General features: G+C 70.9%; 2 protein-coding genes across 2 annotated transcripts in view; both read right to left on the bottom strand.

Moving 5' to 3' along the window:
* Positions 1 to 2,287: 2,287 nt before the first annotated feature.
* On the bottom strand, positions 2,288 to 6,435 carry AURANDRAFT_72193 (hypothetical protein; the record flags this gene model as incomplete). The annotated part of the gene is made up of 3 exons (XM_009041416.1): positions 2,288 to 3,524; positions 3,736 to 5,365; positions 5,565 to 6,435. The coding sequence occupies 3 exons, from the start codon at positions 6,433 to 6,435 to the stop codon at positions 2,300 to 2,302; spliced, it is 3,726 nt and encodes a 1,241-aa protein (XP_009039664.1).
* A 1,865-nt stretch (positions 6,436 to 8,300) lies between these two features.
* The window catches only part of AURANDRAFT_72192 (hypothetical protein), a gene marked incomplete at both ends in the record, with an annotated part of 9,495 nt that continues 3,552 nt past the window's right edge, over positions 8,301 to 14,243 (bottom strand). The window contains 20 exons of the mRNA XM_009041415.1: positions 8,301 to 8,693; positions 8,750 to 9,181; positions 9,227 to 9,486; positions 9,530 to 9,653; positions 9,824 to 9,868; positions 9,925 to 10,053; positions 10,103 to 10,147; positions 10,564 to 10,700; positions 10,790 to 10,829; positions 10,980 to 11,057; positions 11,168 to 11,246; positions 11,308 to 11,552; positions 11,613 to 11,870; positions 11,993 to 12,145; positions 12,197 to 12,262; positions 12,316 to 12,487; positions 12,577 to 12,724; positions 12,772 to 13,043; positions 13,133 to 13,264; positions 13,405 to 14,228. Of these exons, the coding sequence (XP_009039663.1) occupies positions 8,301 to 8,693; positions 8,750 to 9,181; positions 9,227 to 9,486; positions 9,530 to 9,653; positions 9,824 to 9,868; positions 9,925 to 10,053; positions 10,103 to 10,147; positions 10,564 to 10,700; positions 10,790 to 10,829; positions 10,980 to 11,057; positions 11,168 to 11,246; positions 11,308 to 11,552; positions 11,613 to 11,870; positions 11,993 to 12,145; positions 12,197 to 12,262; positions 12,316 to 12,487; positions 12,577 to 12,724; positions 12,772 to 13,043; positions 13,133 to 13,264; positions 13,405 to 14,228 (4,032 nt within the window). The remainder of the gene's footprint in view (positions 8,694 to 8,749; positions 9,182 to 9,226; positions 9,487 to 9,529; positions 9,654 to 9,823; positions 9,869 to 9,924; positions 10,054 to 10,102; positions 10,148 to 10,563; positions 10,701 to 10,789; positions 10,830 to 10,979; positions 11,058 to 11,167; positions 11,247 to 11,307; positions 11,553 to 11,612; positions 11,871 to 11,992; positions 12,146 to 12,196; positions 12,263 to 12,315; positions 12,488 to 12,576; positions 12,725 to 12,771; positions 13,044 to 13,132; positions 13,265 to 13,404; positions 14,229 to 14,243) is intronic.

Below are 14,243 nucleotides of genomic sequence, written 5' to 3'. Positions count from 1 at the left end.
GCGAAGACGTCCGCCGCGCCGTCGTCGCCCTCGGACGCGAGGAACGCGGCCAGGTTCAACCGGTAGTCGTAGTCCGCCGGGTCGTGGGCCACGGCGGCCTCGTAGTGGCGCCGGATGCGCGCGACGTCGGGCGCGTCCGCGCGCTCCAGGAGCGCCGCCGCGTTGTTGTGCGCGGCCGCGAAATCCGGCTTTAAAGCCAACGCCCGGCCGTACTCGTCGACGGCCGCGGCCTCGTCGCCCGCGTCGTCGAGGGCCGACGCGAGGTTGTAGCGTACGTAGGGGTCCTCGGGCTGCAGCGCGACGGCGGCGCGCGCGCAGTCGACGGCGCCCGCGACGTCGCCCATGGCGCCCCGGAGCGCCCCCAAATTCGTCAAAGGCTTGCAGTCGCCGCGCCGGCTCTCGCGGACGCCGGCCTCGTAGGCGGCCAGGGCCTCGTCGAACTGCGGCGGGTCGCCGTGCTCGAGGGCGACGCCGAGGTTCGTCCAGAGGTCCGCGCGGCCCGGCGCGCCGACGGGTAGCCGGTCCAACGCGGCGCGCGCCACCGCCACCGCCTCGCCGTAGTGTCCGCGCCGCGCGAGCGACAGCGCGAGGTTGTTCGACGCGTCGGCGCGGTCCGGGGCGACGCCGAGGCAGGACCGGTAGGCGTCCGCCGCCAGCTCCGGGAAGCCCCGGCGCTCCTGGGCGTTGCCCAAATTGAAGTAAAGGTCGGCGCGCATCGCCGAAACCGTCGCGACGGCCAGCGCCTTGGTGATCATGGACACGGCCTCCTCGTCCGTCTTCGGCTCGTTCGACGTGTCCACGTACATGATCTGGGGGGCGCCGCCCGCGTTTGCGATGGCCATCGTCGCGACGTCGCTTCGCCAAGGCCGGCTTCACAAAAAAAGTTGTGGCAAAACTTTAGTGCTCTCGCCCTCCAGTGGCTCCACGGCCAAGGACACCACGCCGAGCACCACCGAGATGCCGTCGAAGAAGCTCTACGTCGTCCTCAAGGGCGGCGCGGCCGTGCGCGACGGCGTGGAGCTGACGAGCGCCAAGGTCGGGAAGATCGAGGCCGCGACGCTGGTGGAGCTGCTCGAGGAGGGCCGCACGGCCTCCGGCACGCCCCGCGCCCGCGTGTCGTCGCCGGCCTGCGCGGGCTGGGTGAGCTTCAAGACGCTGCGGCGCTCGACGCCCGGCGAGGTCGCCGCGGCGGCGCAGCGCGTCGAGGACGAGGCGGCCGCGGCGGCGACGCGAGCGCGCGAGGCGGCCGATGCCGCGCGGCCGCCCGCGGCGCCGGCCGGCGACGACGACGACGAAGAGGACACGGTCGTGCCCGTCGTCGAGTTCGTCGAGCGCGACGCCGCGCGGCCGCGGCGACAGGCGCGCGACGACGAGACGGTCGTGCCCGTCGTCTCGGCCGGCGGCGCGGGCGTCGAGTTCGTCGAGCGCGGCGCCGCGGCCGGGCGGCGGGAGGTGCCCAATGCGCTCGAGGCGCCCCCGGCGAGCAGCGGCGCGTCGCCCAACGCGCTCGAGGCGTCCCTGGCCAGCAACGGCGAGTCGTCCTACTACTACGCGCACGGCGACCGGCGGGAGGCAGGGCAGGACAAGAGTGATTCAACGTCGCTTCAACGTGAGTGTTCCGCGCGCGCGCGTTCTGGAAAAAGCATCCACGCTTCGAGACCGTTCCAAGAGATGATCGCTCGTCCAAAAATCAGCCGAAACGAGTGGAAACCGGCCGAGAGAGGAGCCTTTGAAGTTGGGAATTTCGCACCCTTTTGCTGCCCAGGCGGGAGGCCCCGGCGAGGCCCCCCGCGCGCATCGACGCCGCGGCGCCGAGCCAGAAGGACGGCGACAGCGCGCTCCAGGCGAACCGGCGGGCCAACGGGGCCTCGTCCTACTACTACGCGCACGAGGTCGAGCAGACGCATGTGGTCGACGACATCGAGCCCGCGCGCCTCGACGTCCAGGGCAACTTCCAGGACGTCCAGGGCAAGCTCCGGCAGAAGGCCGCCGCGCACCGGGCCACGAAGCCGCGACTCGCCGTGGAGAACTACGCGTTCACGGACGAGAAGGCGAAGTTCGTCGTGACCATCCCCGTGCCCGCGGCGCTGCCCGACGGCGCCATCTCCCTCTCCCACGACGAGGCGAGCCTCCGCGTGGAGATCGAGGACGGGGAGAGCGTGCGCGTGCTCCAGCTGCCGACGCGCAACGGCCCCTTCTTCCGGGGCATCACGAAGGTGACGACGAGGCGGACCGGCGACGCGCTCCGGCTCGGCGTCCACCAGCTCATCTCCGAGATGGAGGTCGTCCGCCAGTAACGTTACAGCGTCTCCCGGCGCGCGCCGTCCAGCGCCGCGGGGCCCGGGGGCTCGTCGTCGCCGGGGCTCGACGCGGCGCGCCGCAGCGTCCGCGGCGCGGTCGCGGGCGTCGTCGCGATCGTCGCCCGCCGGTCGCCCGGCGGGGTGTGCCGCGGCGGCGGGGGCGCGCGTACGTAGCGCGGCAGCTCGTTGAAGAACTCGGCCTGGCCCCGGTAGGCCGCGTCGAGGCGGTCGGACACGCGGCGCCGGTCGGCCCGCGTGGCCTCGTGGGGCCGCGCGACGTCCGGGCGCAGCGTGTCCAGCAAGTGGCGCGCGTCGACGCGCGCCGCCCGGCGCGCCGCGTCCTCGACCTCCGCGATGGCCGCGAGCGGATGCGGGTCCTCGCGCCGCTTCGAGGGCCGCGGCGTCTGGCCGAGGAGGAGCGCGCTGAGCTCGCGGTCGGCGTCGAGCGTCGCGCCCTGGACGTTGCGCAGCGCCGGCTGGCGGTACAACGTCGCGTCGAAGCGGTGCGACGGCACCGCGCGCTCCGCCTCGGCCTTGACCGCGACGTCGAGGCTCACGGCGCGCGACGGCTTGCCGTAGGCCTCCTCCGCGAAGCTCCCGAAGCCCTTGACGACGAAGGGCAGGGGCAGCACGAGGAGCGCGTAGCCCACCAAGCTCCGCGCCAACAACCAGCAGAAGAGGATGCCGTTCGACACCGTGAGCGCGAAGAGCACGCGGTCGACCATCTCGTAGTAGAAGCGCCCGCCGCTCTCGTAGACGGGCATGTGGACGAAGAGGATGAGGTAGCGGAAGGCGAAGCCCACGAGCGCAAAGTAAACCAGCGAAATGACGCTCAGCAGCGGCGCGAAGACCCAGAACGTCGAGAAGATCGTGAACGTCATCATGACCTTGGGGAACGCCCAGCCGTAGAGCATGCCCGGCAGCTCCGGCGGCTGCACCGTCCAGGTCTTGAAGCCCCGCGAGACCAGGGGCCAGGCGCGCAGCAGCCAGAGCGGCGACGAGCCGCACTGGAAGACGATGAGCTTCGCGAAGTAGAACGCGGCCTCGGGCGTGTCGAAGCCCAGCCGCGTCACGAAGGTCAGCGGCGACTTCCAGGCCGCGTTGACGTCGCTCAGGATCGCCGACGACACGATGGCCGCGTAGACGTTGATGAACTGGAAGCGGAAGAAGCGGTCGACGACGCTCAGGTCGACCTCCGAGTGCGACTTGAGCCGCTCGTAGAACCTGTGTGGAAATCAACCACTGGTTTGGGGGGTCCCCACCAAACTTCAGAACTCTCTATCTCAATCAAATCGAAGTCGATTCGGCTGATTTTTGGACGGATCGATTGCTCTCGTCGAGTTCTCGAAGCACAGCGAAAGAGTCTGGTCCAAACCGTTCGATTACGCGCACATTGAAGTCGGGTTGAAGATTTGATTTCCACACAGCGTAGAACCGGCCGATGACCTGGAAGATGAGCGGCAGCAGGTTGAGGATCGACAACAGGAAGACGACGGGCAGGATCGACGCGACGCCCCGCGCGAGGGCCGACCGCGGGTTGTAGCCCAACAAGTCCACGAGCTTCGTCGCGTTCGCGCAGAAGCCCGTGATCGTCGTCCAGAAGAGCATGAGCGTCACCACGAGGCCGTTGACCATCCACTGGCGCCGCTTCACGGAGTCGATGTGCTGGTAGACGTTCTCCCAGATGACGTCGCGGGGCTCCGGCGCCTCCTCGGCGCGCATCGCGAAGGGCCGCGGCGACAGCAGCGCCGTCTTCGCCAGCACCTTTGCCGTCGGCCGGCGGAACGTCACGAAGGCCGTCGCCGACGGCGCGAAGCCCTCGTCGCCGCCGCGGACCTCCTTGTGGCGGGGCCGCGCGCCGCAGCACACGTAGTCGCGGAAGACGACGTACGCGCCCAGGCGCGCGGCGTCGACGTGCAGCGGGAGCGACCGGAGCGCGGCGCGCGCGTAGGCCCGGGACCGCGCGAGGAGCAGGGGCCGCGACTCCGCGAACGGCAGGCTCCCCAGGAGCGTGACCCAGTGCGCCTCGCCGTCGAGCACGCGCTCGTCGTGGCGCACCTCCGTGCGCCGCGTCCGCTCCCACGCGCGCCGCGACCGGTCGGACGGCGAGTTCTCGAATAGCGAGTCCGAGTCCGGCGTGTCGCCGAAGGACGGCGCGAGGTCGACGCCCCCCGTTCGGGGCGTCTCGACGTCGCGGTCGCGGTCGTCGTCGTCGTCGCCCGAGCTGTCGTCGTCGACGCGCCAGAAGCAGCCGCGCCAGCCGCGCGTGCGCCGCGAATCCGTGGCGTCGCCGGCGAGGAGCAGCTTCGACGGCGTCTTCGGCAGCTCGGCGAAGGCGACGCGCGCGAAGTGCTCCCGGAGGATGGCCTGGTTCAGCTCCGCGACGAGCTGCTCGTAGTAGGGGATCGACGCCACAAATTTTCCGTCGAAGCGGCCGCCGCAGGACCCGAAGAGGCCGCCGAGGCAGCCCAGGTCGCCGCAGGCGCCGCAGGGCACGTGGCGGAGCACGACGTCCTCGCGCTCCTCGTCCGACGTCGCCTCCGGGATCGCGGGCGCGAGGGGCCCCGGGCTCCGCCGCGCGACCAGGGGCACGGGGGGCTCGCGGCTCAGCGACCGCCGCGCGCCCGCGTCGACGCTCGCGATCGTGTCGGACCGCCAGCGGCGCTGGTGGCTCGCCGTGGCGCCGCCCGCGGACGCGTAGACGCGGTCCGCGGGCGTCTTCTTCGACGAAGACACGTCGACGACGGCCCACTCCGCGGTCTCGTCGAACTGCTCGAACCAGGGCGCGACGGCCGGCGGCGACGGCGGCCGCCGGCGCCGGCCGGGCGTCGCCGACTTGAGCGTCTCGCCGACCCAGCCGAAGGCCGACGGCCGCGGCCTCACGCGGACCGTCTTCGGCGGCGGCGTCGCGGCCGGCGGCGGCGGCGGCGTCGCGTCCGACGCGGCGCGGCCCCGCGTGCTCGAGGAGTCCGCGGACCCGGACCGCTGGCGCCGCGACACGAGGTCGTGCGCGTGCTTGGCCCGCTTGGACAGCGCGTCCTCCAAGGCGTCGCGCGCGGCGTCGCCTGTGTGGAAATCAACCACTGGTTTGGGGGGTCCCCACCAAACTTCAGAACTCTCTATCTCGGCCAATTCGAAGTCGATTCGGCTGATTTTTGGACGAATCGATTCCTCTCGTCGAGTTCTTGAAGCGCAGTCGAAGAGCCTGGTCTAAACCGTTCGATTACGCGCACATTGAAGTCGGGTTGAAGATTTGATTTCCACACAGGGCGTCGCGGCGCGCGCAGAGCCGGTCCAGGTCGCGCAGCCCGTCGATCATGACCGACGCGGAGTGGACGGCGCCGGCGCCGCAGAGCGTTTCAAATTTCGCCGCGAGCCGCCGCGTCGTCCGCAGGCCCCGCGGCACGTTCTCGAGCTTGACGGTCAAAGCGCGCTGCGCTTCCACGTCCGGCGCGCGGCTCGACAGCCCGACGCTTAAATACCAGTGGCGCAGGTGCACGAACTTCTGGTAGTTGGCGCTGAGCTGGGACAGGGCGCGCAGCGTGAAGAGCCACGCGCACGCGACGACGAGCGCGAACCTCACCGCGCTCTCGCCGTTCTCGCACGTCGGAAACAGCGGGTTCTCGCCGAGCGTGTCGCGCTCGTCGAAGCGGCAGCGGATGTTCTGGACGGTAGTAAGAGAGAAGGACCACTTCTTCTCCGCGCCGTCGTCGTCGTAGAGCCGGCTGTAGAGGCCGCGGCCCGAGTGGTACGCCGGCACCAACACGACGAGGCCGACGACGGACGCGAAGAGGCACTGGTCGAAGGCGAAGCGCAGGAAGTAGATGATGACCAGGCCGTCGACGCCGCCGTAGACTAGAAAGTCCTCGTCGCTCCAGAGCCGCATGACGCTCGCGGCCCACCGGAACCGGCCGCGACCGGGCGGCGCGGGCGTCCGCCGCTTGTACGCCGCGTGGTGCAGCCGCGGCTCGTAGACCCACCAGAGCCGCGCGCGGATCGCGTCGAAGACGAGGAGCAGGAAGACGAAGAGGAGCGCCGCGACGAAGACGGAGAAGGAGATGGAGTCGTCGGCGCCCCGCTCGCCGTCGGAGGACGAGGACGAGGACGAGGAGGACGTCGTGGCGTTCGACGACATGGCCGGCGCGGCGGGGGCCCGGCCGACCGTTCTACCGTGGGTCTTCTCGAGAATTGGGCGTGCGGCGAGGCGTCGAACGCGTCGCCCACGCAGACTACCGTTGATTCACGCCCTCAAATCGAGGGCGCGGCGAGCCGATCGACGGATGTTGACATCGTGTTGTCACACTGTTGACGCTCTCTCGACCGACGATCCATTCAGAATCGTTGCTTCGGCGTCGACGCGTTCGCAACCGCTCGAGCATCGCCAGTGCCTAGTCACTTTCACACAACATCACAAGAACCTCTGCCAAGCCATCACCAGCTCGAACAATGATTTCGCGCCTCTCGAAAGTCGCTCGGATCTCGCGCTCCGGAATGGTCCGAACAAAGGCGTTCTCGGGGACCGCAAGCGTTCGTCTGGAACACGAGATGGACCAATTTCTGCAGTACGCCGCCGACAAGGCCACGGCGCGTCGCGGCGTCCCTCGACGCGACTCGCGTGAGACTCGCGCGAGACTCGTCGCGGCCGCGAATCGAGCCGCTCGCCCGATACGCTCTCGCGAGACTCTCTCGTGCGTGAGACGGGCTGGCGAGCCGCTCGCGCGCCTCTCGCGCGCGATACTCTCTTGCCGCCGACGCGCCTCCCGACCGCAGGCGGACATCGAGGAGATTGTCAAGGCCGCGGGCCTGAGCCTCGACTACGTCAAGGCGCACGGCATCGAGCGCGAGCAGATGCGCGAGCTCCTCGAGCGCTTCGGCGTGCACGAGCGCAGACGGTCGACGCGGCGCCGCGGCCCGGGCGACGCCTCCGCCGCGTCCGCCGCGACGACGGCGCCGAGCGCGAACGATCCGTCCAAAAATCGCGGAAATCCGTCGCGATCGCGGCGAGCGGCGCGCGGTTTCGCGGGACCGGCGCGCGCGGCCGTTGGGGCCTGGGCGGTTTCGCCGTTTTCTGGACGTTGGAGCTCCGGGGCTCGGCCTTCGTAATTTCTATAAGGTGCGCCCGCCGGGGCCACGGCTCCCGGAGCGCGTCGGGCGGGCGTCCGGGCGAAAACTCGCGCAGCGGTGCACGATTTCTGATTTCTGGATTGATTGAGCTGAGCAACATCGGGCAGTGGCAAGCGCTCCTCGCCGCCGCCGCGCCGCGCGCGCAGGGGCATCCGCGCGACCTCGCATGTCTCGCTGCCGCACCCGACCCATGGACCGTCCTCGGCCAGCTCCTCGGCGCCGGGAAAGCGGTGCGCGCGAGGCCGCGGCGTCGCCAGGCAGCGGGCCGATTCAGCGATGCAGCCATGCGGCGGCGCATCGACGAATTCTCGGACGCGCTCGCAACCAGAGGCTTGCCGTGATGGTGCGAGTCGATGGTGCGACGGATCTTTGGTGTCGCGTCGAAACTTCGACGACTCGCGCATGTCCGCCGGGCGCCGAAACGCCGAGAGCGAGGACGGGCGGCGCGGTGCGGTCGCTGTCGCTGCTGGCGGGCTGGGCGTTGTCGAAGGCGTGGAACATGTGCTACGTGCCGGCGAAGGCGTTGGAGTTTCCCCGGGGTGCGAAATCGGCGTGGGAGAGGTCGTTCTGGTCCCAGATGGCCTCGAATAGCCCGAAAACGAATGATTTCGGCGCCAAACGCAGCGTTTCGCGTCGACCGATCACCGTCGCTGTGTTCCGCCGGGCGGTTCGACGTCAGAGGGCTCCTGCACGACGATCTACACGATCTCCGACCTAAACGCTCTCCGACCTGTGGCTGAGGGCCTTTTTACGGGGGCGCGGGGGGCTCGGCGCGGGGCGACTGCGTCGGGCGCGGGCCGCGAGGGTAAGCGCTGGGGGGTTCATGCAGTGGGGTTCGTAGACAGGGGAGCTTGGGGTAGCGTCGTGGTCCGAGGCTCACGACTGGGCCTGCGGGAGCGCGCGTCGAAGGCGCGAAACAAAAAAGACGCGGGTCCTCGCGCGCTCGGACCACCAGGAGTGCTCGGGGTCGGCGACGACCTCCGGCGGCGGGTGGATGAGGCCGAGCGAGTAGAGCTTCTTGTTGCCCGCGGCGATGTTGCGCATGCGCGTGCGCTCGTACTCGGAGATCTCGGTGGGCGGCGCGGGGCCGCGGCGGCGCGACCGCTTCTTCTTCTTCTTCTTGGCCGGCGCGGCGGCCGGCGGCGCCTCGGCGAGCGCCTCGGCGGGCGCCTCGGGCGCGGCCACGGGCTCCGCCGCGGCGCCGTCGGCCGCGGGCGCCGCCTCGTCGCCCCGCTCCGCGGCGGCGGCGGCGGCGGCGGCGGCGGCGGCCTGCGAGCGAAGAGGGATCATCGGGGTTGAAAGGACACGGGAAAGAGGGCGCGCACCTTGCGCTTCTTCTTGCGCGACTTGCGCTTGCGCTTCGGCGCGGCCGGCTCGGCGCGGCGCTCCGCGTCCTCCTCGGACTCGAAGAGCAGCGGCCGGGCGATCTCGATGGGCCGCGAGTCGAACATGGCCGCGGCCATCTCGACCTCCGACTCGTCGAAGAGCGAGAGGAACTCCGCGCGCTGCTTGTGCACCTGCTGGATCGCGGGGATCAGCGGCCGCTGCACGCGCGTCGCGTAGAGCACGAGGAGCCGCTCGCCGTTCTCCGTGACGTGGTAGATCGGCGGCGGCGGCGGCGTGACGACCTCGCAGTTGGGCACGACGTAGAGCTTGGCGACGCGGCGCGGCTGGCCCGGCGGCGCGAGCGCGCGCGGCTCGAGGAGGCCGCACGGGTCGCGGTAGAAGTTCGCGACGGCGGCCGTGGACGCGGCGGTCTGCGTGGGGCCGACGAGTCATGAAAGCATTGTCAGAAACGGGACGCGGCGTCGCGCCTGGGCCTCCTCGCGCTCGCGCGCGGCGCGGTCGCGGCGGCGCTCGATCATGCGCTCGAACGTGTTCGCGAGGCCCGCGCGCGCGACGCGCCGCGAGTGCGCGTCGATCGGCGGCCGCGAGCCGTCGGGCATGGGCTCGGGCGGCGCCAACGCCGCGGCCTGGTCGCGCAGGTAGGCCTCGTCCGCGGCCTCGACGTACGCCAAATCCTTGAGCTGGAGCGCGAAGTCGGCCTTGTAGCGCTCGAGGCCTGTGATTGGCGTGCGGTTTGGGAATGGCTTCAAAGCGTCGACGCCGCGACACGCCCGCGACGTGGAGCGGCGGCAGCGGCTTCTCGGCCTCGGCGCGCGCGACGTTGACCTCCTCGATGCGCGCGACGACGACCTCGGAGATGCGGTGCTTCTCCTGGATGGAGACCTACGCGGGCGACGTCGCGGAGACGTCGATGGGAGACACTGGAGCAGGAGGCCTTGACCGCGGCGATCTCTGCGAGGGGTCGCGCGTCGCGAACGCGTTTTCGCGAAACGAGACGCCGCGGTCGCGCCCGGGTCCATCGGATCGTTGAGCCAGCGGAGCCGCTGGCCGACGATCTGGCCGATGACCGTCGTGCCGATGTTGAAGTGCGCCGCGGCCTAGAAGATGTCGCGGTCCGTCGCCGCGCGGGACTCCGGGGACGCGGCGGCGCGACCTCGACCTTGGAGTCGTAGGTGCCGAAGACGATGCGGCCGCTGGAGACGTTGCCCGAGCCCGGGATCTGGGCGAGCGCCTGGAACTTGCCCTCGGGGACGTGGAAGTCGGTGATGCCGTAGAAGCGTTCCTGCGAAGGGCGCGCGTCGGAACGAGGGATCCGCGAGCGAGCCACGTACCGGCATGAACTCGGAGAAGGCGTTCTCCAGCGACCGGAGCGCCTCCTACAATTTGACACAGTGATGACACGAGGACGCGGGCCGCGCCGGCGACGCGCGTAGGGGTGCCACGGGAAGTTGAAGACGGCGATGCCTACGCGCGAGACGGGTTTCGAACGTCGACGACGGGTCCGGACGCCGCGGCCGCGCCGCCGGCGATGCGGTTCTTGCGCTCGAGGCGCTCGCTGCGAGGGGCGAATGAGGGCGTGGGGAACACGAGGACGCCGCAATCGCGCCGGTAGACGGCGACGGCCGTCGGGTGCTTCAGGACATTGCCGCGGGATCCGCCGCCGCCTTTGTAGGCCTCGAAGCGCGCTACGGGCCGCGGATTAAGGTGCGTCTCGAGAAAAGGATTGGACGCGGGAACGCCGACGGTCCGCCGGGGCGCTCTTGAGGCTGCTCGTCTTCGTGCCCTCGTGGACCGTGAAGCGGCAGACGGGCTTCCCGTTGGCCACCACGTAGTCGACGCCGTAGTACGCGGGGCAGTCGTCGTCCTCGGCCCGCGGCGGCTGGTTCGCGATGCGCCGCTTCGCGTCGCGGATGACGCGGTAGCACATGCCTACGAGCAGAACGCGACCCTGGAGCGAGAGCCTCGATCTCGCGCGCGCGCTCTCGAAAACACGTTCGAGGCCGACGCGGCCGTCCGACGCGCCCGCGCGCGGAGCGTCTCCATGTCGTTGACGTCGACCTGCGAGCGGCGGCGCGATCCAGAGATGCGCGCCGTGGGCCAGGAGGCGCGGGCCGGAGCACCGCCGTGAGGTAGAGCGAGACCTACGTGAGACGTCGCGTCGCTCCGAGGGCTCGAAACCGAGGACGCGGCTTCGCATACGCGCGGGACCGTCGCCAGGGCCTTGAGCAGGTTCGGGAACTCCTCGGGCCGCGCGGCGCACTGGGCCCAGACGCAGCAGCCGAAGCACTAGAGCGCGCGGAAGTTTCGCGCGGCCGAAGCGTCGAATCGAAGGCGTCGAGTCTCTCGCGGACGCGCGTCTCGGACAAGACGGACGCCAGTCGCTCGAAATCTCGGACGCCGCCGCCGACGCGGCCCTTGAAGAGGCCGAGCTTGGAGCCGTAGGGGTAGCGCACGCCGCACTCCGGCTGCGCGTACCTGAACGCGGGAAAGAGCCTCCGTCGCTCGACGCCTCGAAGTCGCGACGCGGACGGGGAACCGCATGCGCGGCCAGATCGTCGGCATGTTGACGAGGCCGGGGTCGGGCGCGCGCTGGAGCCGGTCCACGGGCAGCTCGTCGGCCGCCGCCGCGGCGACGTCGCGCCGCGCGAGCTCGTCGAACTCGAGGCGCAGCGGGTCCGTCTCTGCGAGGCCGCGCCAGCGCGCGACGAGGTAGTCCGTGCCGTTGCCCGGCCGGCCGTACTGGAAGACGACCTTCTTCGCGCCGTCCGCGACGAGCGTGGCCTACGACGAGAATAGTGTCCGCGCGCGAAAGTTCGAAGTCGACAGACGCCGGGTCCTCACGCGGCACGCGAGCTGCTCCGCCTTGTCGAGCACGAACAGCTCCTCCGCGGACTTGGGCTTCCGCGGGACCTTGATCGTCGCCGCGGGCTCGCCGGCGCGGAGGCGGCGCACGAGGTCGCGGACGGTGGCGGTCGTGACGCCGTGGCTGGTCACGTTCCGCCCCTTCTTGGGCACGCCCGCGGCGTCGAGCTCCGCGGTGCACTCCTTGGCCGACATGGCCTCGAGCGCCTTGAGCGGCGGGCCCGCCGGCGCCGAGACCTACGAAACGAACAATTCGAACAAAAAACGAGTGCAAACGACGGACGCGGGCTTTTCGCGTCCATGGCCGCGACGGCCGGCGGCGCGGGCTCCGGCGCGACGACGGGCGCGACGGGCGGGACCGCCGTGACGACGACGGCGTCGACGGCCGTCTCGTCGTAGGGCGTGGGCACGAAGGTCTCGCCGCGGGCCTCGGCGGCCTTGCGCGCGATCGCGTTCGCGAACTTGCGGATGACGCCCGCGAGCGTCGGGCGCGCGAGCAGGGCCATGTCGAGCTGCGGAGGGGGCGACGATCGATCGATGGTTTTGCAAACCCACAAACACACCTTGAAGAAGCACCAGAGCTCCATCTGGCGGTAGTTCGACAGCGCGAGCTGGTACTCGCCCTCGGCCTACGGAGACGACGCGTTCGCGTCGGCGCGGGTTCGCGGACGCGGGAGCGGACCTCGACGACGTTCTTGCGCGCCGTCTTGAGGGTCTCGCGGGAGGCCTCGCCCCGGAGCCTGTCCGCGAGCTCGAGGAGGTAGAGCGTGTAGCAGCACTTCTTGAGCATGCGGTTCTTGACGTGCATGGCCTGGAGGTACTTGAGCTCGACGATGAGGTGGCCGTCGTCCAACCTGTGGCGTCCCAAGGGCGCGTCGGGCGAGGCTCTCGACGCGTCGAACGAAGCTCTCGGCGCGTCGAGAAGGACGCGGGGCCGCGCGACGTGATGCTGATCCAGCCCTCGATGCCGAGGTACGGGATGAACACGCGGACGCGCGGCACGATCTCCTTCTCCGCGATGGGCGCGAGCGGGTCGACGAAGTGGAAGCCCAGCTCCTTGATCTGGACCTCGGCGCGGCTCGGGGCCGTGCCTGCGAGGGAAAACGATCTCGCGCGCGGAAGGACGGCCGTCGCAGACGCGGGAACGCGCCGATGACCTCGCTCGTGACGACGAGGTCGACCGTGATCTTGATCGTCTTGTCCGGGTGGACGTAGTAGGTCTGGCCCAGGAGCTGGCAGGCGAGCGAGTCCTCGTAGACGCCGACCGTGGAGCGGCGGACCTCCATGTCGACGCGCGTGAGCTCGAGGTTCGAGTCGAGCGCGATCGCGTCGATGGTCTGGACGACGACGTTGAAGCGCACGGACCAGGAGAGGCGGAAGTCGTGGTTCGGGAAGAGGCGCTGGAGGCGCCTGCGACGCGTAACGGACCACATCAACGGCGGTCGCGCGTACGACGGGCTCGTTTCGGGCGAGACGTCGTCCGCGAGACGCGCGAAAACACACAAAAAAAGACGCCGTCGTCGCGCCGCAGGTCGAAGCGCGCGCGGATCGCCTCCGTCGTCATCGTGTCGCCGAGCTCGGAGAGCGCCCACTCGCGCGGCCGCGGGACCTCGAGCTCGCCGCAGTTGCGCCTGCGAAAACGTCGCGCGTCGGAGAACGCGAACTCCTCGAACCCCTCGAAGGCGTCGAAGCTCGCAATCGCGCGCGTCGAGGGGCCCAAATCATTTCCGGCGACGGCGCGACGCGTGCGCTGCGGACGCCGGCGCAAAACCGCTCGGCCTCGCGGAGGATGTAGAGCACGCGCCGCAGGATCTCGCGGTCGCGCTCCGTGACGCGCGGCATGTCCTCGAGGCGGAAGGCCTTGCGGCCGAGGGCGAGGCAGCCGGGCGTCCGCAGCAGGTCGCGCTCGCGGATGCGCTCGCGGTGGATGAGGTCCTCGACGGGATCGTCCTCGTCGCTCTCCTCCCAGCCCTCGTCGCTGTCGTCGTCCGCGCCGGTCGCGCGGTTCGGCGGCGGCGGCACGGGCCGCGCGGCCGCGATGCGGGCCTGCTCGCGGCGGACCTCCTCGGCCTGGATGCGCTCCAGGAACGCGTTGCGCTCCTGCTCCTGCGTGACGGCCGCGTGGAGCCGCGCCGCGCGCCGGATGTGCTCCTGGTCCTTCATGCGGAGGCGCGCCTTCTGGACCTCGGAGAGCTGCGGGAAGACGCGGATCTTGGGCAGCGGGCGCGGCGGCGGCGCGGCCGCCGCGGCCGGGGCCGGGACCGGCTGCGTCGCCGCGGGCGCGATCGTCGTCGAGGGCTCGGGCGGCGCGGCGGCCGCGGCCGCGGGCGGCGCGGAGACCGGCGCGTGGGGCGCGGCGCCGGCGGCGTTCTTGGCCTTGGCCGACTTCTTCTTGGAGCGGCGCTTGAGCTTGCGCTTGGCCTTCGCGGCCTGCTCCTGCTCGTCGTCGTCGAGGTCCATGTTCGACGGCCGGCCCGGCTCCCAGGCCTCGTCCTCGTCGTCCGCGTCGGCGTCGTCGACGACGCGCTTCTTGGACGCGGCGGCGCGGCGGCGCGGCGCCGGCGCCGGCGGCGCGGCCTCGAGGGGCCCCGCGGCCTCGGGCGACGTCGG

This window comes from Aureococcus anophagefferens (genome assembly GCF_000186865.1).
Source record: "Aureococcus anophagefferens unplaced genomic scaffold AURANscaffold_21, whole genome shotgun sequence".
Classification (NCBI taxonomy): domain Eukaryota; class Pelagophyceae; order Pelagomonadales; family Pelagomonadaceae; genus Aureococcus; species Aureococcus anophagefferens.
This window is presented reverse-complemented; position numbering and strand designations above follow the sequence as displayed.